This window comes from Xiphophorus couchianus, chromosome 2, assembly GCF_001444195.1.
Source record: "Xiphophorus couchianus chromosome 2, X_couchianus-1.0, whole genome shotgun sequence".
Classification (NCBI taxonomy): domain Eukaryota; kingdom Metazoa; phylum Chordata; class Actinopteri; order Cyprinodontiformes; family Poeciliidae; genus Xiphophorus; species Xiphophorus couchianus.
The window spans coordinates 13,101,873-13,129,024 of NC_040229.1; the positions used below are offsets into that span (position 1 = coordinate 13,101,873).

At 38.1% G+C, this 27,152-nt stretch overlaps 1 protein-coding gene and 1 long non-coding RNA gene across 2 annotated transcripts in view; one reads left to right on the plus strand and one right to left on the minus strand.

Moving 5' to 3' along the window:
• Positions 1-27,152, minus strand: part of otud7a (OTU deubiquitinase 7A) — a 45,836-nt gene that overhangs the window by 8,725 nt on the left and 9,959 nt on the right. Inside the window, exons 2-10 of the mRNA XM_028043940.1 lie at positions 16,851-16,980; positions 12,834-12,987; positions 10,073-10,258; positions 9,742-9,960; positions 7,713-7,814; positions 6,212-6,339; positions 4,797-4,909; positions 3,299-3,426; positions 3,053-3,202 (exon numbers count right to left, since the gene is read on the minus strand). Coding sequence (XP_027899741.1) covers positions 3,053-3,202; positions 3,299-3,426; positions 4,797-4,909; positions 6,212-6,339; positions 7,713-7,814; positions 9,742-9,960; positions 10,073-10,258; positions 12,834-12,918 — 1,111 coding nt within the window. The 5' untranslated portion in view covers positions 12,919-12,987; positions 16,851-16,980. The remainder of the gene's footprint in view (positions 1-3,052; positions 3,203-3,298; positions 3,427-4,796; positions 4,910-6,211; positions 6,340-7,712; positions 7,815-9,741; positions 9,961-10,072; positions 10,259-12,833; positions 12,988-16,850; positions 16,981-27,152) is intronic.
• On the plus strand, positions 12,149-12,945 carry LOC114160972 (uncharacterized). The gene is made up of 3 exons (XR_003598910.1): positions 12,149-12,497; positions 12,594-12,727; positions 12,824-12,945. It is a non-coding gene; the product is annotated as an uncharacterized LOC114160972 (long non-coding RNA).

The window sequence follows — 27,152 nt, forward strand, 5'->3', positions numbered from 1 at the left end:
AGTGAATCCATTGAAAGATCAAGATCTAACCCCCACTGACCAGAAGTTAATGGTTACACCACGCTCTCATGTAGGTGGTCCTCTGGCCAGTTTATGTAACCAGATGGGTGCAAGAAGTTTATCAATAGGATGCCAAAGAAAACTTGGGAGTGTTTTGATTTATGGAAAAGAGCTTGAAATAGGCTCAAGAGTTTTCCAGAGGGTCAGTTCCCCTCACATGCTGCTGGACCACATGAGCACAAACAGGCAGATGAAAGACCTTTGCTAGCATCTACTGAGGGTTTACTCATTATCACACAGCAGGTGAGCACTGGTGGGTTGGGCAGGAAACACACATCCAGGTACACTTGGAGTAGAAAACCACTTCACCAGTTCTCCTGGGATGTAGACATGAAAAACTGAAAACAAACAGAAATCTTAGAACAACAACACTCGACCTCAGTCACCCCTCCTGTGTTCTTTCATCATTTATGTAGCTTCACATTCCTTACACATAAAAAGAAGGAGGACCATAACTTGTCAACCTCCTGGACTAGGCCTTGCAAAAGTATTTACACCCCTGGAACATTTTTTTTACATTTATCGTACTGCACATAAAATGTTATATGCATTTCATTGAGATTTTATTTGACAAGACCAACACAAGTACTGGAAAATTATGAAGTATCATAATAGGTAGTTTTCAAAGTTTTGTTTTTCCAACTTTACTACTTTGTCCTTTACTGAAGTTATAAGGTGTACACCGATTGCAGTTTTCTGGCCGATCACCTGTCTTTAAAAAGCCTGACCTGTTGGTTCTAATTTTGTCCGATACAGATTCTCTTGTTTGAGGTTACTAAATAAAATAACAAAATTGCCATGTTAACAACAGTGGGGTGACTATTGCTAACCGTGCACGAGCGGATGTGACCTGGTGAGCGGGTTTGTCTGTCTGTCAGTCCTCTCTCACAGCAGAGCAAAAGGGGACAATTGCTGACTTTCAAATGTTTGTCGAGGTAGATAAAATTGGTGATTAAATCATTTCTCATGCAAGTGTCGGCAGATCGCTAGAATCTAGAATTGAGGAAATCCGGGCATATTTATCGACGTAACTCTAGTTACAGCCATAAGTGTTTTTGGGTATGCTCATTCCTTACTGCAAAACAGTTTAAGTTGAGTCAGAATAGATAAAGCACATCTGTGAACATCAGTTTTGTGACCCTCAAAGCCAGTATCATATCTTTTGCAGCCTACAACAGGTTTTTCTTTCCCACAGTATGATGGTCCTTCCACCATGCTTCACTGCAGGGACAGTGTGGTCATAGCTCAGTGTAAAGTTACAACTAAGCATATGTGACATAGTAGATGTTAAGAGAGTTTGAATCTTTCAAGAGGTGATGCAGAATTTAATGGCATAACATGTAATTACTCTAGAAATAGAGGGTAAAAATGGCTTTTTGGGTTATAATTGTTCCTGAGGTCTTTTTTTAGGCAAGCCCCTTTTGTCCTGGTAGCATTGTACAATATTCTTCCCATTCCATAGATGGCATAAACAGTGTTCAGAACTTACTTGAAATAACTTTCAGCAAATGTTCCTGTTTGAATTTGTGTAGTACATAAAATTACAAATTAACATGCATTGATGTTTGTGGCTATAGCATGACAAATGTGGAAGAGTTTAAGGGTATGAATACTTTTGTACAGCAGAATGGGTTTCCAAGACTGTTTTCTTCCTGAAGAAACCTCCAGTCCTCTGACACCTGAACACACACCAGACCAGCAGCCCCTCTTAGATGCTCTTTGCTGAGTCAGGGGAAATTAACAGCAACCGTCCACCTGAAACGTCCACACAGTGGACTGACTGTTTAGGCCTGAGCCGGCCGGGATTTTACTGCTGAGAGGTGATTTGCTGAGGACAGACAGTGAAGTATCTTCTGGTCTGTCTGGCATTAGCTCAGACAAGAGAGCCATAACTTGCTTCTTTTGATTCAGATAAAACAGGGAAAAATGCAAAAGGCCACTTTTTATTTTATAGTTATACCGTACACCCTGCAGATTTGCATCGCTGCTACGTAACATGAGTTGCCACATGACTTACAACTGCACTATGTCAAGAGTTCAAATGTTTTCATAACATCCTGGAGAGAGTGCAGACTTTCTGATCTTATCAAATGAGGACACAGTGTACCAGGATGAAAAAAGTACAACCAGGCACGGTTTTGTGATTATGCTGTGCCATTTTATCTGGACACATGCACCATCTGGTGGATGAGCAGAGAACATCAACCTTTGGCTGTAAAACACCCACTAAAGTGCTGATTAGTCTAGAGTGGTGGGGTTAGCAGGAGGATCTTCTGGGGCTTTGTAGGAGTGACTAGTTAAGGAACAGTCAGAGGAGGAAGAAGGAATCCATTTGCATAAGTGTGTCTGTGTTCAAGGTGACGTCTCATTCTGCGTTAGAGTGAGATGTCAGCAGCCCACACGAAACAACGACCGGGTGACTCCCAAGTGCCGTGACTGCCGAGGCCGGTTGTCAGGGAGATCCACTGTTGTTGTCACTTACAGGAAGTCTGTGACCTCGAGGCTAAACTGTGAGCGGGAACACGGGGATTTGAATTGGCAAAAACAAGAGTGCCTCCATAAAGTGAGAGGGAAATTTAAATGTGTACTTTGATTGCCACAGCTTAACAAAATCAACATGTTCTGAAAAGCTCTGCATCACAACCTCTTCCCCACCATGACCGAGGAAAACGCATAAACAGAAACACCTACTGTGAAGACCCACAGCTGGAATGTCAAGACAAGAAAAAAGTGCAGCAGATTTTGCAAGCTTGAATAATTTTGTCAGCATTTAGGAGTCGAAGCTGGCCGGTTTCCTCAGCGATGACCACTCCCTGCTTGATGCTGCCAACTGGCCTCTTTTAATAATGGATCTCAGGTAATTAGGCTGCCGTCTCATACATTATTCACCTCCGACAGGACAGACAGAACCTTCCTTTTACCCTCCAATTCTGCTAGAGAATTCCACCATGCTGCAACGAGAAGCTTTTTATGGTGGAGGACGCGTGCTTACCTTGTTCTCGCTGCTGGTCTCTCTGCTCCATGGACACCAGCGCTGAGAAGTGAGCCTGATCGTAGGCCAGGACCAGGGGGGAGCAGTGACAGCGGCTCGGAGGCACTTCCAGAGGCAGGTAGAGCCCTCCAAACGGGATGGGAGCAAACGCTGCTCCCAAGGGAGGTTAGAACATGGCCGGGTCACTCCTTTGCTGTTTGCCCTGAGCCACATATGACTGACTGAATGAATACACAGTTTCCCCACCTTCTCCTCCGGAGTCTCTGAGCATCGTGTCGGCCACCACTACAATCGGCCTGCGTAACACATGGGCCAGCACAAACACATGGAACTCCTCCAAACTCTCGTAGACCGGATCCTCAGAGTTATCCACACTGGGGAAAGAAAAACACAAAACATGACAGCACACTGATCTACATGAGTCAGAAGAGATCCTCACCATGTTTGATTCAAATCTGTGTGTAAAAACCACAGATTTTTACAGTCTAAACTCCATACTTCAATTTCCAAAATTCACAATATTTTTTTTATCCCAGTGTTATACTATAAGATATTTTATTTTGAATTTACTGCTGATATTTAAAACTAGTGAGGCTCGTATCTGTAACATGCATAAAAAAGCTTCAAGGACGCATAGATTGAGCAGAGAATAAAGTTTGGAAATACAAATATTTTTCCAAGCTTTCCAGATTTTTCCAGAAGGAACATGGCCCCTCATTTTCTCAAAGCAGTGCTCAAACAGGTCAATAAAATCCATAATTTCGTAGTCATGCTAATTAAATAAAATAGGGGGAGATGGGAGGAAGAAAGGGATGCTGATGGAGAGATGGATAAAAAGCACAGGCAGCACTCTTGAGCGTGCAACCACCAGGGAAACGGGGGATAAGCAACAATTAAGCTGTCAGCCACACAGCCAAATTCGCTCTAATAAAGAGCCTCTTAATATGTGAATCCCATTCAGCCCATTCACAGGCTCATCTCACACTACGACCATCAAACATCCCTAACCTTATTACTCTGTTACAGTCAAGCTTAATGAGAGGTTCAAACATTCACAATAAATAAGTAAATTGCTCCCCTGAAAGGAACATTTTCAGCATTGGAGTCTTTTGTACTTAAGTCTGCTTCAGTAATCATGTAGTGAAAAAGTTACTTTTGTTGAAGCATTAAAGCCTTTAGTGAAAAATGTCACTTATCTAATCTAAACCAACTGCTGTTCCTGCTATAAAAGATTTTTTTTTCATTCCAATCAAATTTTCCCTAAACGTTAAATGTTTTTTTTTTTTTTTGGATGCACTTGAATGACATTTTAATCTCGGCTGAAACTTTCTGTTGTTCACACGTCTTCTCTTGTTCCACCGGATCGGCAGCCTACCTCAAAGAGCTGAAGTGTGTGACAACATATGTGTTTATTTCAGTGAATATGGAAACACGGTGAAAACCACAAGGTTTCTCTGCGTGGGAGGAGGAAACCAGAGCGAGTTTCCAATCCGCCTCTGTAGCTTGAGAAAAAGCCACTCTTACGTTTATTTGTGCAACCTGCTGTAGCTAAAAGTAACTCAAACCCAAGATGGGGAGGGTGGAGGGTTGAGCTCTCTGAGCAGAAAAGAGAACTTACGAAGAAGCCAGTAGGTGGCACCGTTTCACGTTGTGATTTTGCAGAGGAAGACGAGTTTGATTTGCATCTGCCTTTTTTAAAACTTTATTTTAAGATTTGTACATTCATGTGCGTTGGTTAACTTACCCTCCACTGGTGTTCCCGTTTTTGCTGAGATGAGTGCGAGGCTCACTGGAGGCCAACTTCAGCAGCTCGTTCCACTCTTTTTCCCATTCTTCTTCTGTGTAAACCAGCCCTGACTGCACAAAAAACACGGTAATGAAATTTTAATTATAGTTTGCCATAAAGTCACTGTTAATTCAAAGTCACTGTGTGCTTCTTTTCAATGAAATGCATTTTTTAAAATGAAAAGTCAAGAAATACAGCACTGTATTAAGCTGTCTCCCATTTGTTTACAATTTACCATCAAGAAGTAAAATGGTACTGATCAATAGTCCTCCAGGTTTTCTAAATTATTTTTAAAGCCATCAAAAAAAACGCATCAAGTATTGAATTGGTAATAAATATAAAAGCCAAAATATGATGGAATGGCAAATTTTCATCAATTCAAATAAAGAAAGAAAGAAAACACTCAATACTACTTTAAAAGGTAAAAAACATTCCAGCAACCTTGAGTAAGATATAAATATTATTTATGCAATTTCACATTTTAGAACAGAATATCAAAACAAATTTAAATGCTAACCATAACTTATTGTTGTGTAGTTATTAAACTTAATTTGAGGAGAGTTTCATTGATTTCTACCGAAACGTTTAGTGAGAAGATTTAACTGACCACCTAACACCAACTTGTTATACTGGCTTACTTTATAAAAAGAACTCCAAAAACAAAATCTGCGTATTGAGCAACTGAAAACCACAATTGTATTTTAGTAGGTGATTTTGCTGTGTACTGCATGTCAAAAACAAATTAAATGTTATAGTTAATAACATTTTAACTGTGATAGTATTTTTTAACAGCAGAGGAATGATTGGTTTCCAATTTTTCTGAACAGAAATAAGATCATGTTATGCACTTTACATGTGTTTGTCGTGTAATTATTGTGACTCTGAGGTTTTTTTAAACATGCTGTGAGAATCCAGCCGATGTCTGCTGCCATGCGACGGCGGTCCCTTCCAAAACTCAAACCAGAACACCTCCTTTTGTGGAATCCATCTTACATAACTGGGCCAACTGGAAGACTGGAAGACTGTAATTTTCAAACATAAACATCTGGACAACTTCTTTGCTTGGTCTATCTTTGGTGACACACTTTTTCTCATAGATTGAAAAAAAACTTTAATCCGACATCAGGGCAACAGGAGGAGGCAGAGGAAGTGCAGAGGATTTGGCAGCTTTACTTGAACTGCTACAGCACTAATGTACATTTAGAATCACAGAAAATCTGTTTCCAGATTGAGTGAGGCTCAGTTAAGAAGCAAAAATCAGCATTACTTTAACCAGAGGTCTTCAGTAGTTGATCTATTGCTCCACTCTTATTAAAGTATCATTTGCAGAGAAGGCATTGTGTTTGATTTGCATGGATGGGCGCTCGGCAAACCTCCTTGTTCTGCTGAGTTTGCTGCCACCTCCACCTCCTCTTCAGAGCGTCTCTCTCTGCTCCACTTTTCATCATGGTGTACAAAGATTTCCTTAGCATCAGGTCTCTGTCGTGGAAGCCCCACATCCCTGGAAGACAAAAACACAATGTTAGGAACAACTCTGACTGAGAAAAGAATGCACTGATCCCTGGCTGTCCTTATGCTGTCGTTCTTAGATGACCGCAGCTCCTTAACTGAAAATGTCCTCCTCAGACCGAGCTTGTCAGGACACATTACAATAACTCTGGTGCCTCTAGACCTCGGCTGCCCTTAGAGCCCTCGCACTGGGGAGGAAAAAATCTGAGGAGGGTGAACATGCCATGTCTCTAGAACACAAAGTACAGGTGAGCTATTCTTTCCTCTTGTTCCTGTCCTTTTAGCTTTCACTTGTCCTTATTCAGCAAGATTTTGGAATCATTAGCTGTGACACAGCACTAGATGTTTCCAATCCAGGAACTAGATTAGTCTTCTGGTGCCAGAGATTTAATTTGGTGTTGAATATTCACAACATTTTGCTTCAGTAATTTCCCAGTTAAACACTTCAACAATTTTTACTTTTGGTTAACTTTAAGTTACACATATGATACAGCAAGTACTGTAGTTTCAAAGCGCAAAATTCAGACCTTGTTACTCTTGTTGAATGTCCCACTGTGTATCTCACTGTGCTTACATTCAAATACAAAATGGGTTAGCATTAGTAAAAAATATTCATTTAAGTACACACCTATGGTTTTAGTGTGTCTGGAGATGGAGTAACACTCAACGTTTAAGGAGTCTGAACTGCAAAAATTAACATCTCAAGATTGTGGATTGTTAATTAATTAATTAATCCAACCTATGACATCTATTTTTGTTTAATTTCAGGGTGAATAATAAGTCTCACCGAAATCTCACATGAATTTTTAGTGATTTTATCACTAAAAATTCATAATACATAATAAAGACATAATAAAGTGAAATTATAGGTTTTAACAGTTTTAACACAGGAGCTTCTTTCCCCACTTTTCTTGCACACTCATCACAATTTATTTAAAATTCATCGCAATTACACATTTCCACCAAACTTTCAAGTGACTTTTCTGAACTAACAAACTGTAACCACTGTTAAATCATCTGAGATCAATGATGTGCTGAAATGATAGCTTTTTGCAGCATTCTGGTGTTCCTGTGGTAGTTAATCCATCTCCTCACTGAAGCTCCAGAAATGTGTTAAAAAGTTGCGCTTGCAAACAACAAATATTCCATGTGTAAAACTGGAATTTACCCAATTAACATGCTATAGAGGTTAATGCATTTTACATACATGCCAAGGTTTGCACTTTATAATAGAAAGGAAACCTAACTGAAGATCAGTATAAACCAGAAGGATCGGGGCAATAGAGGTCTAAGTAAAAAACCTTCAAAAAACAATTTTTGCACCAAATTGCACAGCAGAATTTTGGGTTTTTAGGGGTTACTCACCCAAAGAGGCGGCATGGAGGAGGCAGTTACCATCCCCTGTGGTGGCCAGAGGAAGAAGCTTCTTACAACTGGTGCACATGGTGGACCACCAGTTCAGACGTCCTGAAAACACAAGAACACTCAGAAAGTCGCCTTTGAGGACAACCACTGCAGCCAGCAGACAAGCTATGTAAAAATTCACGCTGCAGGTCACAGTATCATGAGTGTTGGTATTCAACACAGAGTGCCACTGAGCTTTGCAGAACCATGACGGCTCTTCTTCACAATCATACAATGTATACATGTTCTTCCTACAGGTTAAAGACAAACACTGCAAAACTGACATTCGAGGTGGTTTAGGAGACAGTGTAGTTTAGAATAAAGAATCTGAACTCTGGAAATCTTCAAATGATTACATTGAACTTAGTTGAGTACATGCATCTTAATACCAGTTGTCCAATTGTGAAATAAAGAAAAAAATAATAGAAAGTTGTTTCACACATTGCACAGTTGGTTATGTTCCTTTTAGCCTGTATATGTTTCAACTTTTTTCAGGCAACCACAGCAGTCCCCCAGAAACCACTCCCCTTAACTTTTCTAAAAAAAAAAAAAAAGCGAGAAGGAAGAAGAGCCCTGAGCGCGACACACAGGCTGACTGCAGGCGGACTGCACTGCTCTGAGCCTGGCTGATCTGGCTCCATCATTTATTTAACAACAGTAAACACAGTGGAGCCTCTGAATGATTTAGCCTTCACTGTAGTCACAATTAAACAGAAGACTTTCTTTTTTTCTGCAATTTGCAGTTCTTTATTTCTGAGCTACTGTGACCTCCTGTTGTTTTATGATGCTGGCCTCATGGCGTGCTCCACATGCAGCACATATGGACAATTCTACCTGCTAGGAAATACAGAAAGATGCATATCGGTGCATTTTACAGTAACTTCTGCATAATTTGCAAAAAAATAAATAAATAATTAAATTTTACTGACTGAAAAATTATTATTTTGTATTATTTTTCAGCAAGCAAAAGGATTTGGCATGCAGTTTTAAGACGTTTTGTTTATGCCTTATTGGTAAAATATTCAAATTTTCTGCTCGTTTATTATAACGAGTTTATTATAACATCAGAGTGAGAGATTCTCTGCAAGATTCAAAACTTTTGAGCAGGTTTCTCTCCTTCAGTTGAAAGTGTCAGATGGATCCCTCTGGGATCCGGGAGGCTTTGAATTAGCTGTTGTCATCCTCCCTCCCGGATGCTGCTGCTCTGATCTGTTCTGTCTCACTGGGTCAGTCTCATCTTGTGCATCTGTCTGTATTTCAGACTTAATGGAATTTTTTATTCCAACTACTCTGTTTGGTTTCAGTTTACTTTAAACAGGCGAAGAATTAAAGAGCCTAAAATTAATCCCTTTTTTTTTTTTTGCAAAATAGCTAAATATCAGTCAATGTCTTGTGGACATCTATTTTTTTAAATATTGGAACAGAGTCACAATTCTATCAAGACCTGGACTTTGACTGGACCACTCTAGCATAAGAGTATGTGTTAAACTAACCACTGCTAGAAAGTCAACCTCTGCCCTAGTTTCAAATCATCTCCAGCATCTAACAGACTTTCTTTGAGGTTGTTGTGTATTTATAGCCATTTACATGCAGCTGCGCAGAGATTCCTCCACCCATGCTGCAGGTCAACATGGGCCGCTTAGCAGCTTCTCTGATTAATCCTACGTAGATATGCAATTGTCATAGTCCTTCAATATTTAAATGATGGATTGAACATTTGTGGTAAAGTTTTGTGACCAGACCCTGATTTAAACTTCTTCACGCCTTTTTCCTTCACCTGTCTGCTGTGTTCTTTGTTCTTTGATGCTGTTTGCTCACTTCTGAAGGTAAGTAGTTGCACTGGATAGTAAACTTACAATTGAATTTCCTTCAACATCACAATGATGCACAACTTTGTGTTGGTCAATCACCTACAATTCTAACAAAATACACCAAGGTTTGTGGTTTTAACATGACAAAATGTTCTGCACTATATCCTCATCAGACTCACCCGCCTGTTCCAGAGCCATCATGGTGGACTGCTCTATTAGATCCCTCTCTATGAAACTCCTAAAGTCCTCGCTGTAGACGCTGAGATCGGGTAGCTGGAATGTGTAAATGGGCATCTCAAGAGGGAACTGCTCGCTGGTGCACTCATTTGCCACCTGCAGCCGTGCCAAGGAGACGATAGCAGAGCTGGCGTGGGAGATTCCACGGGACAGACGCTTCTCTAGAGGTGAAGACAAGCAAGGTTGTCCAGATAAAACATAAGACAAGGTTCATGAGAACAAAAACAACAACAACAAAAAACACCACTGCTGATGCTGAACTGGTTTTACTACCTTGTGCATTGTCCTCCTGCTTCTGTGCACATGGCCTGTCGATTTTGCTGACATGGCTGGGTGTTTCACGTGTCTCTGGCTGTTTGTAGTAGCGGCCCTCGTTGAAGACCTGCGGCAGGTTGGCAGTGTGGACCTGCCTGAGCTCCTCATAGTCGTTCAGAGCAGCACTGAGGTCCCAGTTTTTACCTGAAGGAAAAAAATGGAAGTCAGAGTTTGATTACAAACAGGAAAAATAAACCTCCATTAAGTAATCTGGTTCGATTTCATTACAGTCCCATGCATGTAAACAGATGTTAGTGTGCAAGACTACACCGCACACACACTAAAGTTTACAGTAAACAGTTACAGTTGCAGGTCCTGGAGATGAATTAAATAACACTATTTCACTGAAACATTTAAACAACTTAGTATGCTTTTTCCCCTTTTGACTTTTAAATAATTGAAGAACATACTTTAAATCTCTAACATAAAAAAAAAACACATCTGTCCACATAACTTCACAAATTCATAGCTTCTCCACAAGAGAAGATGTTGCAGTGCTTTTATCAGAGGAAAACATGCTGAATCATAAGGAGGCTGGGTGTTGACACAAAAATAAAGTCAGAGAGGGAGACAGAACCTTCAATATGGTGACAGCAATATCCTGACATGCACAAAGAGACACCCCTGGCTGTCTCCTCCGAGTTCTGTCTCTGAAACAGAAATCCCCTCAAGGTTTAAGACAAGCAGGTCGGTTTTTCATACACCACTCTCTGACTTATACCATTGTCGAAGGAATCATACAAAAAAATAATAAAAAAAGAAAAGCACACAAATGCCTACGTCTAAATTCACTGCAACCTGAGTGTATTTGTGAAACTCGATCTACTAATGACCTCGGCGTGGTGAAGACCCGAGGAGGAAGAACTCGGCCTTCCAGACAGGATGTCTGTCTGTGAGTCTGAATATGAATATGAAAGCATGTCCTGCTACACAGCAGCTTTTGCATTCGTCAATGCAAAACACATTTCATGGATTGAATTTCAGCAGCATGAGCTTCAGAAACACAGGCCTACAGCCTACAGTGCAGCCTCGAGCACCATTCAGCACCTTAATGCATCATCTTTAAATGCTTAAGTGGGAAGCTTTCTTTCAGGATCATGATTGATATTTAGCACAGACACTCTTCTGAAGCAAGAAAATACATAATCAATATCCATTAGAAACACTTCAGATGTATAAGTCCAGATTCTGATACAAGATGCAAAGCATGGACCAATTATGGGTGTCATGATTATACCAAGAGTTTAAAAACTTACAGCTTCAAAATTCTACGGTTCCTTCATTCAATTTAAAATCTGTCTTATAGAATGCCAGCATAAATGTAAAAAGCACAGCTATGCTCCTTCCCTGTTTGTTGCTGCACACTGCCATCAGCTAGCTGAAAGAAAAACGTAACAATTTTCCCAAACTTAAAAAAGTTCAGATATTTTGAAAGAATTTCCACAAAAGCACAAGCGGAAATGGTGGGGAGACTTAAATGCACCTCCTATTGTTCTAATTAAAGGAAACCACAGCATTAAATCTGCAGCTGACAAGCAGCAAGTCTGTTAGGAAGCAGATTGCAGACTGGCAACCGGAGCAAATAACAGCTTTATGTTTGACTCCTTGTTCTCTAGAAAAAGCAGACTACTACTGAAAAAATAAAAAAACTTTATCGTTCTAGAAAATAAGCACTTAAAAACTACTTAATTAAAAGGGGCTCTATTGTTTTAAACCATAATCCTACAGTATATTCTATAGCTTACTACATGTATTTTATTTTTTCTGTATTTTTTTCCAAAATTTGTAGTAGTAAAAAGAAACAATTAAATTAAATGCATAGCATTATTCTAGCCATAAAAAGCAATATATGTTAGTATTACATTACATGATTCTCATGTTAGACATTTTTAAAAAATGTTTACACAACATTTAATGCTTTACTTGTAAATAGTTAGCAAATTGAGATAAAACAAAAAGTATTCCTTGTACCACAGTCTCTAAAATGCGACAAAAGAAATAAAAGTCAGAGCAAATTAAAAGGCAGTTCAATACCCAATACAGCCTGTAGAGAGCACCACATGTAGCACAACTGCCTCGTTTTCCTCCTGGCTGGGACCAGAGTGCAACAGAGCAGCTGGTCTATCAACGCGGGTCTGTGTCAATGCATATCCTAAAGGCTAAGCTAACATCAGGGGGCAAAAAATAAACCGAGACGGGACAATCGGGGCTTGAGTCTGCGTCGTCTGAGTGCACTGTCTTGTTTGATGTCTGCTCGTGTCACACATATTCCACTGAGGCTTCGCACCAGAGCAGGTTTTGGGGCAAAGCAAGGAGAGAGAGATGCAAGAGGCTTGAGAACAGGGACACATTTTGTGAACACAGATGAAGATGTGTCCCTGGTGTATGTACATTTTGCTCAATGTGAATTTAAATGTAATTTAATATTGAACCTGACTTGACTGACATTCATCCACCTCTGTGTTGTTTCTTTTATCAGAACCACACATGTGCCAGCAGGCCTCTGCTACTCAGTGAGCGCCAGTGAATGGACACAAAGCTTCTCTTGGGGTGTTGCACTCGTAAACCCGTCAGTCCTGCCTCTAAGATCAGCGAACATGCCTCCTGTTTCAAGTACCTCTCCTCCTGTCCTTTGATTTTGTTATCTTCCTTCCTTCTCATTCCCATCTCATTTGTTTCTCTCCCCCTCCCTCTGTTCTCTTCAAACAGAAAATCTTACCTTCCAGCAGGTCTCTTGCCAGACCCGGTTCTGCCCCCGTGGACCGAACAAAGTCTGACAGGACCGCGTCCATGTCCAGAGTCATGTGATCATGTGTGTGTGCTGCCCACGGTGCAGCGGTGGCCTTGGTGGACGCCAGCCTTCACGTTCTCATCTGGGAGCAAACAAAGCAGAGAAGGAAACATTAGAAAAAACGAGGACGCTGTTTTACAGTAAACTGTTTAGCCACACCTTAAAGTTCTCATCCCTGGCAAGTCCCTGTGAGAAAATACGAGCGAGATTGCCTTGTCTCTTATTTCAGTCTTGGCTTGGGCCTGTTTGTACCGAGGCGTAATGCTTCATGGAGTGCTCCTGCCAGGAGTCATAACATAATACCCAGCATCAGAGATATCAGCAACAGCCAGTGCTTATTTTTCCAGGACACACCTGCCCACTTCCAAAGGCTTCCCTCCTCTGTCCGTAATCACAACACAGGGTTTGTACCATATATCAATTTCAAAATCCCAGTATTTTCAGACAATAGTTTCTAGAGTTTTTCTTTGTTTTTCTCCTGACATTATAAACATTAGTGGGCCCAACATTTAACTTGAGGGATTTTATAACGAAAGAAATCATTGAAATATGATATATCTGACAACACACACGCAGGTAAAAGATCAGCAAAGGTGGCACACCATTCCTGAATATAAAGAAATTCAAGAACAGATGAGAAACCAAGTTATTGTAATCAATATGTTGAATAATGTTGAAAGCCACTATCCACAGAAAACACAGAACAGAGCTGGACCATCCCAGGAGCTCCCAAAATTACTCCAAAAGCACATCGAAGACAGTCAAGATCCCACAAACGTACACTAGCCCCAGTTAGGGTCAGTGGTCATGATTTAACAATAGGAAACAGACTGGACAAAAATGGCAATAGATTTTGGACTGATAAGACAAAACTTTAACTTTATGAAATATTTTCTAAAATAGCATTTAAAAAAAAAAGAACAGCCCAATCTTAATGAAACACGGTAATAATGTAAGGGTCTAGAGCTGCTTTCCAGTTCATGACCTCTTCTAGTAGTTGAAAATAAAATCTTTTCTCTAAAATCATTATGGAGAATGTCAGTCAATCAGTTTGTAAACCTTAGGCTCAAGCATATGCTTGTTGTGCAGCAGGACAATGATACTAAGCACACAAAACAGTGAACTACTGACTGGATAAAGAAAAACATTGAAGGCTTTGAAGCGGCCAACTCAAAGTCCGGACTCAAATCTGGTTCAGTTGTTGTGGCATACCTGTAAACCTGGCTGTTCGTGCCAACCAGTCAATGTGGCTGAATTAATTCAACTCTGAAATAAAAGTGGGACAAAGCAGGACTTTGCCACAAAGAGGCGTATCGGTTATCAAGTTGAGGAGCACTTACTTTTTCATACATTTTTTATGCATCACTGTTAGACAAAAATTGAAATTATTATGTAGGAAACCAAGTATTGATTTTATCCCATAGATACAGATCAGAAGTTTTTTCCAAACTCATTTTATAATTTTGCATGGAACAAGGAAAATGATCCAATCAAATTCCATATTTTTTCACATTTTTCAAGACTGTGTAGGAACTTTAAAGATATTTAGCCTAGAACAAAGTATTAACCAGAAAGCTTTAGGTGTTAGTCAGTAACAAAACTTTATTTTGTTTCTGACAAACAAAATAAAGTTTTGTTTATCGAGTAACTGAAATGCCTGGCGCCCGATTCAGTTACTGTATGATTAAGCGCGATGCTATTTAGTTGCTAGCTGGAGAGCATATTTGAAACTAAATAGCACTGTGAATCTAATGATCAACAAGCGAGACACTATTGGGTCATAAATAACAGTTAACATGCAGATGCATTCACTCCCGTTGTTTGGGGAATAATTGAGTTCATGCATAACTTTCATTCCAGCAGAGGCTGGGTGGGTGACAAAGGAACTGATCTCAGAGCACCAGCAGAAAAAAAAACAAACGCCCACAGGCTGGAGACTGTGACACCAGGCCTTTGTGTGCAGACCGGCAGCCTGAAGGCTGAGGGGTTATTAGTGCACAACCATGTCAGCAGGACGGTGAACAACAGAAAAAAAAAACTGGACAATTGAGTTTAGTTCTGGAAAAAAATATATAATGTGAAGAAAATGTATGTTGATCCATTTGACCATAATTAAACAGATCATAATAAGATAGATCTGATTAACACTAATACAATACTTCTCTTTTCTTTTTTTTGTAAATAAAAAACAAAATGCATGATGTTCCTTTCACTTCCCCAGTATTTGTGTTGTCCCACCATAATAATCTTGTTGAAAGGCAATGTTTATTAACAAACTGTTATTCATATAACATGTCTGAGATTTGAATGTAATCAGTTTAATGTCAAAGGTCTTTGATGCAAAACAATTTAGTTATGGAAACGGATGTTTAAAATGTCAATTTTGTCAGTGTCCTTAAAGAGAAAACCATGTTAACAGGAACCTCCATCAGACCTAAGCACAACTAAGGAGGAGTTTTCTTTCTTTGGGGAACTAAAAGACTTCACTACTGCATAAAGAACTTAATGGGTGAACTTTAAGTTAACCTTTAAGAGAGAATATTGCTTTGTAGCATTAAACACCTCGTTCCTTGTAGTGTGGAGCAGAGACTAAAATAGTGGATTATTATAAACCATGACCTCACTTTCCCCCAACCTGTAAGCAGCGTTGTTCAAATTGCTTTTCCACGTGGGAGTTAATTATGACTCAGAAACACCGAAAAGCGTGGTCTCACACCTGACGTGGGCCACAGAAATGTGCTGTCCAGCTTCCTCTTAATCAAAATGACATTTTAGCAAATTTGTCAGCTATGATGAATCAAGCTTACAAATATGGAGTGGCATTACAGCAGCAACAAAAACAAAAATGAACAGAATTCAACTAAAAACTCCACTCTAAGAGAAAACACAAGACGATTAAACTATTTCCACATCACAGCTTTACAGACAGGAAGTACTGGATTTAACAGTTGCTGGTGTTAGTGAATGATTATGCATGATGATGTGAAAATGACACAATATCGAGTAACTAGTTAAAACATTCTGCTCAGTTTCAACAATAATATACTAGGATAAATTTAAAAATTAACAATTTGTTATTTAAGTTTTGGGGTAAACAGCAAAAAGTATTTTAAAACAACTTTTTTTATTTCATTTTATCTTATGGATTTCTTTTAACATTTTTCATGATAAATGATTATAAATTGTATTACATATGTGTGTATGCATATATGTGCTCAAATACAGTAGAATACCAAAAACACAACTGCTATACCTGGCAAAAGAAATCTAAAAGTTAAATGTTCAACAATAAAATAAATTATTCAGATTTATTCTGATAAATGATTATTATTTAGAATCCATAAAATGTTATATAGCAGAGATTTATAAAATACTATAAAACATATTTTTTCCAAGGGTCAAATAGGTTTTGTGGCTCTGAACAAACTGTATTATTATTTCAGTAACACAAAACTCTTTGCATTGAAAAAAGTTGCTAATTTCCAAAATAAAGAATTTCCCACAGGTATATTTTTTATGGCCATCATTAATTGGGAATCTTTTATCTGTCACAAATACAAAAAAAAAGTGAGTTCTTAGTTATCCCACTTACTCAAGAGACGCCAACACCCTCAGCACACAATCATGAACCCTGGTGGAAACAATCACTTTTCTTTGTTTAAAACCAGCCCATATAAAGTAAATGTGAAAGCCGAGGCAGTGGAAACTATGGAAATCAGTTTGAAGAAATGCCTGATGGGTTCCGCTGGAACAAACACAAACTCTCAGAAATGAAACTCAAAACTTAGCAATTAAAAGTAAAACATCCTTTTTGTTTTGCATAATTTCATAATAAAGAAATAACAATAACAGGATGTTGATTTAATGTGAGTCATAGAACAGTTAAATGTGATAGTGTATGGAGCGAATAAAAGCCCTCTAGTCTTAGTTCGTCTCTAAACTTACATCCAGAGTCTTTGCTGACAGTTGGTGAGAAGCCATTTGATGACCACAGGACCGCCAGGATCAAACGCTGATCTAGTCCATGGCTTCAGTGGCAGCAGAGCAGAGGAAGACCCTGGGGAAGCAGAGAATCCTGGAAGACACAGAAAAACAGAGATCTTCAAAATAAGTTACCAGTCTTACTCTGAATAAGAAAAAAAAATACACACTAGACTAAATATATATATAAAAAAAAAACATGTTGTGAACAGATTATAGAAACCAAATCCTGAAAATGGCCGAGTTGAAGCATTAAGTTAATCATTTCTGATATTAAAAGGTGGTACTGTAAAATACTTTTAGCATCTTAGTGTTGGTATTTCCGCTAGTCTGTTTCAGAAAATGTTGATCTCCTGGGTTTTTCACTCATTGCCATCTCTCAGGTTTGCTGAGAATTGTCCCAAAAAAAGAGAAAACATCTGGTGATTAGCAGCTTTGAGGATAACAATGTTGTTAGAAAGGCAACAGTAGCTCAAATAACCACTTGTTACATCTAAGGTATGTTGAGTACCATGTCTTAATGAACTACTCATTGGCATGCTGAGAGGCACTCCAGTCAGCTAAGAACAGGAAACGGGAGCCACAATTTGGACGCACTCAAGAGTTGGACTGACAAAACATTGTCTAGTGTAAGAAGCCTCTATTTCAGCGCCAATATTCAGATGGTTGGGTCAGAATTGGGGAGAAATAGCATAAAAGAATGGATCCATTCTGACTTGTAATCAACAGTGAGGCGACTGGTGGTTAAGAATTGATGTGAATGTTTTTCATTGTACACTTTTGGTTCTCTCGCTTCACTTGAGGCCTTCACACTAAATATCATTCCAATAGAACAACCTTTGAGATGTGATAATAGTAGCGGTTTGCAATATGGATGTGCAGGCTAAATAAAATTTCAGCATGATGCCATCATGTCAGTTTGGACCAAAATCTTCTAAGACAAAGCACAAAGCAAAAGAGGGTTGGACCCAATACTATCAAGGCGTGATGTATTGTCCCTGGTGAAAGATTATGGATTGGATTATGGATATGATTCAAGTAAGGTTGATACTCTGAGTATACTGCATCTTTAACAAGTTAATTTGGACAAGATATGTTGAAAATACAAATCATTCTTTACTTATACTTTCAGAAGTGAATGTATTTTCTTTTAGTTTTAAAATAAAATGTCTTTGTTTTGTTCAGTGTTTAAGTGGAACTAACAAGATGGAATTATATAAACACCACATCAGGGCAACTGTGTCTGATTGACAGTCATCATCTTTGTTTTAAGCGTAGAGATTTAGAGATGCATCAGTAACATCTTGAGTCATAATATTAACATAAATTGTAAAAAGTACAGGCACTAAAACAGAGTTGTGAGGGACACCTTTTGTGATATTTAGGAAACAGAAGGAAACACCGCTTATGCTTAGACACATTACTTAAAAAACATGCGATGACCTTTAAAAGGTCTATAAATTAATTAATATGAGTAGTTACTGTTAAGATTCAACAGCAGGGATTTCTGCTCCTTGTATCTCCACACAAGTCATCATTTATCTAACTTAAGAACATAGTTGTCAAAAAACTCACAAGTGAAAGTTGACAATCTGATTCATTAGTTCCCACAAAAGTTGTTTCAACACACTATTGCAAATACCTGCTGTAGCACTTTATACCTGGTCAAAAGATATAGCTTTGTTTGTCACTTCTATTTATGTTTGCGCCAGAGGAGCAACCGCAGTTATACCTTTCACCTTGTGTAGACAGTGTAGCTTCAGACAAAAAGCCACCATGTCATTGTCACTTACCGTCTCTGGTCTGTTTAAACCTTGAGTTTCAATGCTGCACTTAGTAGTGCAACACATAAAGCACACTGTGTTGTTTACTTCCTGAGATCAATTGGCCCAAGGGCACTTCGATGTAGTTCCTTCAGGTATATGGGGCAACTTTAAGGTTTAGATTATCTGAATCATCCATCCATTCATCCATCCACACAGTGCTTCACAGTCGTTAAAAAAAGACTAATCTGAGAAAACTAGAAAAATAAATCAAGTTTCAAATAAGGAGGAACTGAAAGGAGACAATAGTGCAGTTTACTGAAGAAGCTATACATATTTTAAAAGGTATTAATAAAAACAAATTATATATTAATATGAAATATAATAAATGCAAAAACATAGAAACCTCTGTCAAGGATGAACGGTCCCCCATAAATGAATTTTAAAATTGATTGATTGCTCAGTACTCTGTTGCAGATAAAGATGGGATAAAATATTTTTCCTGAGAAATATTTTTTGGCACTTCTCATTAAATGAAAGTGACAGAGTCATTTATTCTTGAAAGCTAAAGCATATTTTTCTTTAAACTTTAGTCTTTCTCTAACATATCACAATAAAAAAAATTAACTGTGACAAAATGAGGAATGTGCATAAGAATACAATCATTTTAACTTTAAGTGGAGGAGTGGAGCAAACATTTAAATCTAAAATAAAGACAAATAGCTGTGCAGTTAAACAGATGACATCTTCGCCAATATTGTTAATAACTGGGAACTACTTCATTTAAAAGCCAAACTGAATAGATGCGTCTTTAGTCTGCTTTTAAAAGCACACAAAAAACCCAACAAAAGCAACAGTTGGAAAATCTAAAATAAATTAAAAAGTGTCACATTTCTGTGGTAGTTGGCAACCTCTGACATAGTTTTAATTTTCTATAAATAAAGCAGATTGTCATTATGCTGAAACTCACACAATTTCCCATAATAGATATAGATTTAGGCAATGTTTGATCTATAAGCAATCATAAGGTTGTTGGGTCAACTGTACTGAGAAGTATATAATTCTGAAGGTTATTTACTATTTAATTTAATAATTCATGATGTCTTATATTAATACATTTAAACTTTACAGAACATAGCCATACCTGTGTCAGTCACTTCTTCAAAAAAATAAAAAATAAAGCGTATCTTCTGCAGTTCCAAATGACAGTAAAGAAAAAAGGTAAAGAAGCTGGCTAATTTAAAAAAAAAAAAAAAAAACTTACTGTACTGGGAAATGGCTCTGAAGGAACCTTATAAATAAAATGCCTCGCAGAACAACACTGGAAGCGACCAGAAACACGCTTCAACACGATCCCTACAGTCAGAAAATTATTTATCATTCAGAGCACTTTTATACACAAAAATGAAAAAAATTTAAATCTGCATATGAGCTGCTGGCAATTTTTCCATGATGCACATCTTAATGTGAATGTAGCCATCTTCCAGTAACAGGATGATTTATAGCTGAGATAATTGTCTTCATAGTGAGCAGTGATCGCCCACATGTGAGGCTGGTACACAGTAGGTGGGAGGTGAAAACACGCACTGAGACTCCAAGCTTTGCACTCCAGCTTTTCCATAATGGCAAAATATTAATTTTTAGGGTCAGCAAGGGTTTATGCCTTTTTTGTGTGAGTCTAAATAATATTTTAAAAAAGTTTTTTTTAAAGTTTATATTTATATTATTACTATTGTAAATGTTAGTGAAGAAAACATTTAGGAAGCACATGGGCTTTGACAGAAGTCATATTTTGTTCATTTATGTACATATAATATTTAGTTTAAACCTCCACATAGGTGCCTTGTCAATTTTTACTTTTTACTAGCTTCAGATTTGTTTCATTTTTAGGCTTTTAATATTTTTTCAAAAGCCAGCAAACAGGTGTACGGTTTGTAATACAAAGGAGAAAAAAATCAAACAGAAGCAGGCAATGCTCAAGGAGTCCAGACACAGGACATCCCTTTCTAATAAATATCCAGTAATGTTGCAGAAGTACACAAAAAATAATAAATGAAAAATCAAGCTGTAGCAACAAAAGCTGAATTTATGTTAAAGCTTTTTATACATCTGCTGCGATTCACTGCCACGACTTGCAAAGGGTGCTGGCCATAGCTGTCAGGTAGCCAGTGTGTAACTGAACATAAAACAAATACTATACCTAATGCATCTAACTTTGAAAAAAAGAAACAGTTCATATATAAGCAGCACTTATCTTTTGGCCACAGGAGTCCATGTATAGTAACATGAAATATTTACACAGATTTCTTTTATTTTAATGAAATACATATCGGTAGCATTTCGTAAATAATTTTCTGATCATTGAATGTAACATGACTGTTTAAAAAAAGGAAAAGTCATTGGTTGCTATTTTTAGCTTTTATTTTAGTCGTCTTCTTTAATGTTGGAATTAAACAGGCTCACACACATTTCCTAAATCTCTCTTTCGTTGTCGTTCTCAATGCCACTTTCATCTCAAGGCAAATTCACTGTACTTGTTATCAAGTAGCAGACTAGTGTAAAGGAAAATGATTATTTAAGTGCTAAAATACTTACAACATGTGTAAAGGTATAGCCAACACTTTTATTGGAACAGTTTTATGTTGAGCATGGGAGAGCTGACAATAGCAGACATTTAAACAAGCAGGGCTTTTTCCTCCCCCGCTGAAGACAGAGTAATAAATTTACATTCCGATAGGGGGCAAGAGACTTCTTGGCGCCTCTCCTCGTGCCAGACAGAGATGAGCACGAAGTGGTCCGCCCTCTTACTGAGATTAAGTGTTTTTCCCCTTCTGGCCGAAAACAGGTCTCTGATTGGTTGAACAACGGAACGCCTTCGTTGCATAGATTAAAATACGGAAACACCCCTTTTGTTTAAAACGGAGTGTAAAGAAAAAGAGGGAGAGAGTTTTTCCATCTTTTTTCCCTCTCCACGTGGGCGCCGTTGTCTGTCTATGTGTTCTGTGTTCGTTTGTCTTCCCCTGGTGTGTCTTTATTTTTTTTTATGAGTTAATGCATATCTCTGTATCTCTGCAGCTTTGTTGATGAATTAAACTCTGTGATCTGTGACGTCAACACGCTGTGTTAGTTTCGTTTTAGCAGGACGCCGCCACTCGCCAAGGACTCGGGAGAGAAAAGAGGAAAGAGCCAAAACTTTTTGTCCAAAGCTAGCATTAAATGATCTTCTTCCTCAATACTAGCCTTTCAAAACCCCTTGGTAAAAAGCCGTGTAATGTTCAAAGTGTGAGAAAAAAGTACTGGCTTCTAGTCTGGAAATTACGGTAATCCTCATGTCCAGTGGATCCCTGCAGCTCCACCAAAGTTACTATGGGCCTCTTCTCTTCACTACTTCACTAGTTAAAGCTCTGCCAGCCCAGGATGTTGTGTGTAGGTGGATGCCCATGTCTTGGTTTGCAGCTGTGCAATGGCTTTTCCTTTTCAGAAGATGGATTGAATGGTTCTCTTTGAAATAGGATATTGCTTAATAACCTACAACAATAGGTTATAAAACTAGGAGAACTTTCAGGAAGAAATTCTCTTCAGTTTTTTTTCCTGGCCTTTCTGCTGTGTTCATTGGTCTTTATGATTTTGTTTGTTCAATAATTTTCTTAGACCAACTTGTCAAGAAAATCCGAGCTCATCCCACTTCCCCATGCTGGAGATTTTAGTTTAACAGTAATAATAAATAAAGTTATCTTTAAAATGAATCACTCAAGTGACATCAAGGCCCAGCAGTAGACTTAAGTGTCAATAAAGTTAGTTTAACAGTAATAATAAATAAAGTTATCTTTAAAATGAATCACTCAAGTGACATCAAGGCCCAACATTAGACTTAAGTGTCAATAAAATAAATCTAGTTGTGTGTGTTGTTTTTGTCTCATGCAAACTTTGCTTTAATTCTACTTTTTTCTATCTAATCATAAGAAATCATAGTCAGTCAGAGAGAGTCATTAAACAGGAAAAGCAGGTTTCCTGGAAAAAGAGGAAGTTTCCAGCCTGCAGATTTATAAAAATAGCTGAGACTATTTTAAAGCATGAAAGTTTTAAAAAATTAAATCTAAACATTATTAGTAATTGGATAAGATTCAAAGTAAAATACTTATATGAATATTGGTTTACTTGTAATAATACACTTATATTTGTGGGAACTACAAGAAAAACAAGTAACTGTAACTTTAGTAGTAAATAATTAGAATCATGTATTATTCTTGGTTTCTTTTCAGAAAAACATCTGTAATAACTCACATTAAGATTATAATAAGAATAATTAATAAGTTATGGTTATAAAATCATAAATGAATGATAGATCAGAGAAGCTGAAGAAAATAAATGTGATATAAGTTATGGTTATAAAATTATAAATGAATGCTAAATCAGAGAAGCTAAAGAAAATAAATGTGATATAAATGTGATTTTGACATTAAACTTGAAATGGTGTAAAAAGGTGTAACTGCAATTAAACATCACTGATATGTTGGAGGTAGAGAGTAGGTGAAAGGTTGTGCAGGCAAGGGACACAGGAGGTTGAGCAACCCTGAGACATTGGCACAGACATCAGGAAATGTCTGTAAGACAGTGATGGATATGAGATCATCTGTCTAAGCAGACAGCAGGCGCACCAGGGGGGTGGATGAACCCTATATAAGGTGGGTGCAAAAGAGGAACCGTTCGTTGGATCCTCCGGGCAGCTTCGAGCCAAGATCGAGATGGACAAAAAACTCTGCAGCTGAAGAAGAGCCGGGGCCACGGAGCCGGAGACTGTCCTGCACATGGAGACCAACCCGTCTGGCCCACAATCTGTGGCTTCGAATCGCACTTCTCTCATCGGCTGGGTTCTGACCCCAAAGACAAAGATAAAGACAAAGACAAGGAAGAAGAACTGGTGCCTTTTTTCCTGCCAGCACCAAGTCCTGTGTGACCTCAGCATCCATGCGGAGAGGAGGCTCATCAGACCTGCGGAGATCCTGGCCTTCATCGATCAACATCTTCCTCCTGCTGCCACACCTTCTTCATCATCAAGCCAGGTCTGGGGTTCGAAACGCCAAACTCCGTCCGTCTCTCTCAAAGGTTCCCTTTTTTAGTTCTCAGTGTCAGCAGAAGGGAAAGATAGACTAGATGATTGATTTTACTTATTTGATTATTTCTGCTACTGAATTAAGCTGTACTGACCCTTGCAAAAATGCCTTACTAATAAAATATTTAGCATAAAGAAAATCTAAAGATGTTGTGGACATTCAGTTAATGAGTCACCTTAAAGTTCTTTGATGGTTGTAAAATAGCTGTGATGTTTGATTCTGGAGAGGAAGAAGTGGAAAATGTTTTTAGGTTGCTGGTAGCCCATATTTAAAACATCATCCTTGGGACTCGACCGAGTCACTAAAACCTACCTGGTTCAATAACAAATGCAAGTTGCAAAATAGAGAACGAGCGACCGTTAACAGGTGTGCTCTGTGAAACTAGTTGGCTGTAGGCTGCTCAGTCTGGCTAATTCACAGGGGGAAGAAGGGTGGGACACCTGGATGTAGGCCGTCAGATAACCAGGCGAATCGTTTCTCGAAACCAGCTTAAACAGAGTTTACTTCAGTTCTGGACAGGGTAAATCCCAGCAGATTTAGGAAACTCAACGTACCCGTTAGACGGAGAGCTGGTAGCACATCTCCCCTCTCAGAAGAGGAAGTACGAGAGTGAGAGAGTAGAGACAGAAAGGAGGGGGGGGGGGTGTTGCGCAACAACAAACTGCATTTCTCCTTTCTAGACATGTTGCAATGGATTTTATTAATGGACATCACATTTATACATTACAATGTATCCTGGCGTACCACAAAAATGTTGAATAAAATGCACTAAAAGTGTATGGCCGTACTATGACAAAATAATACAGTTCAAGGCTTATGATTACTTTTGTAAAACTCAGTAAATTAATAAAAAATCTGTGAGACAGATCCTTCCCTTGCTAGTCAGAATTTTTTTGGTTCTTCAGGCCAAACAGGGAGTAAGATCTACTTTGGCTTGGTTGAACCGCTTGGCCGGCGGGCCAAACTGTGGCTTCATCACAGAGAGAGTTAAGCTGCAGCTTCAAGGGCCAAGCAGCAACAAGCTGTAAACGCTGTGTTCACTTTTAGATAAACAGCCCATGATCCCCCCTCTCTGGAGAGCACAGGAACACATGCATGCGTGTGTATGTATGTGCGTGTGTGTGAATTTTACTGTGCTTTTAATATGTTAACCAATCTCAAAGCTAGCAGAGCAAGTGCTTCCACAAAGCATGGACAAAACACAGAAGATGAATAAAAGAAGGCATTCATTCCTACGCCGCACTTGTTCACATACTCGTGCGCAGCAAAAATGTCAAGCCACCCTCTCAGTTATGGTCAGGCCGAAAAAAAAACAAAAAAACAAAACAAAGCACAAGTCTTTTATTCCTACAACAATGGAAACAGCACAGATATTTCTGATATGCTACTAGACTGTGAAAGCAGAGAACAGTTTCAACACCGCGTTGCAGCAAAACTGCTAATGTGCAGAAGCTAGAGAGATATGTTGAGGAAATAAATGAACACGCTTGTGGAAAAACACAATTTCCACCCCACATCAATATTTAATAATCACCAGTCTATTAGAATGATTGAAACAAGCAACAATTTGCAAGCATAGGAAATTTGTGTAATGGGGTGTTATGACGTACCACGAAAAGAACTAGCAAAGAAATGAAGAAATGATTTTTTTGTTCTTTCTTTTTTACATTTAGAGCAGGGTTAATCTAAGACTTTCAGTTTTGTCTTCAAATTAATCAGTATACCTGAAAAAGTGGGCCTTCTTCCTGTACTGCCAAAATAGAAAGATTTTACTTGTGGTGTTTGAACATATTTAACCACAAGTATATGATGTATTAAAAACTGACGTGCATGGTTTGCACTTCTAAAAAGAAGGGCACAATATTCAGAAAATATTTAATTGCAATTATACTGCTGAAAATTGCGATAATGACACTGATCATGTTTAACCCACGTTACCTGGACGCTTTTTTTTGTTGTTGTTGGTAGACAATGTCTTCATCACTTTCCATTAGCTTCATCATCTCAACCACTAATTTGAGATGGAAATGTATTACTAATATGAAGATAATGAAACATAAAACCCATTTCCGATATTGTACACATCACCATTGTGAAGAAAATTACACTTCAATATATTGTACAATCCTACTTCTAAATAATTTTATTAGGATATGTTTCAAAACTGCAAAAGATATTCAATCCCACCAGGGACTCCGTAGGTCCCAGCCTATCATGATAAACCATTCGAATTGAATTATGTGTACTTTAAATTAAATTCTACAAAGACATCTTCCATCTTTCTTCTTCCTGAAATTAAAAAGATGAGCTGCTTTGTGCATTCTGAGGGAAAGATGCTGCTGGAAGCAGTGATGTCTCTTTGCATCTAAATGCTGCTCTGCACACTGCCTGCACTGTACATTTATGAACAGCTTGTGTTGTCAATTTGCTCTCAAGAATAATCACAATTTTCAATACACCACAAATAAAATGGAAGGGTTGTTTGATACAGAAAAACAAGATTTTGACAATTTCCAAATTTTCCTGACATACTATTAGATATATCCTATACAAATAAAATGAAAAACATTCAATATAATAGCAAGAGAATATATCAAAAATGAAAAACTGAAGTAACTTGACTGAAAATATCTACACATCCTGAACTTTTTCATTCAATTTCAGGATTCAGTCTTCTCAGGTTTATTCGTATCTATACTGAAATGTAGAATGCAATTCCATTTTCCCAACACATTCTTTATGTGAAGTCGTAACTTGCAGAGTTTACAAAAGATGTAAAAGAAAATTATTCCACTGTCAAAGGTATCAGCTAGGAGAAGAGTGTAAAATAAAAACTGCCACCGTATTTACACATAATATGTGTAAATACGGTGTGGGACAACATAAGATGTGGGACAACTTGGTGAAAATTTGCTGACAACTTTCCAACCACTCTAAACCTGGCCAATATTTTCCAAAACCTTGATGGAAAACTTTTTATGAATGAAACCAAGCTTTCATTTATAAAACCAAACCAAACTTGGACTTGGTATAAAAACAGTGACATGTCATGGAAAGACACTGTGGAAGGCAGAGACGATATCATTATCTGGACTTATATTTCTTCAGACGGAACTGAAGTGTTTGTCAAGTTATGCTAATTAAACTAACTCAACCAGAAAATTGAGAAGAATAGAGATTCCATTATTTGTAATTACAGTGAGTCACAGCATGCATTCAAATAAAAATATAGAATGACAAAATTAGGGGAAAATTAAAGATTTGAAATTTAATGAAACTTTAGAAAAAAATCTGACAGAAAACTTGTATGGTCACCAGAAGAGGACAATGGAATAAGAGAAGTATTCACAATCGGTTTGGTTAACTATTGCAAAGGAGAGGTGGCAAAT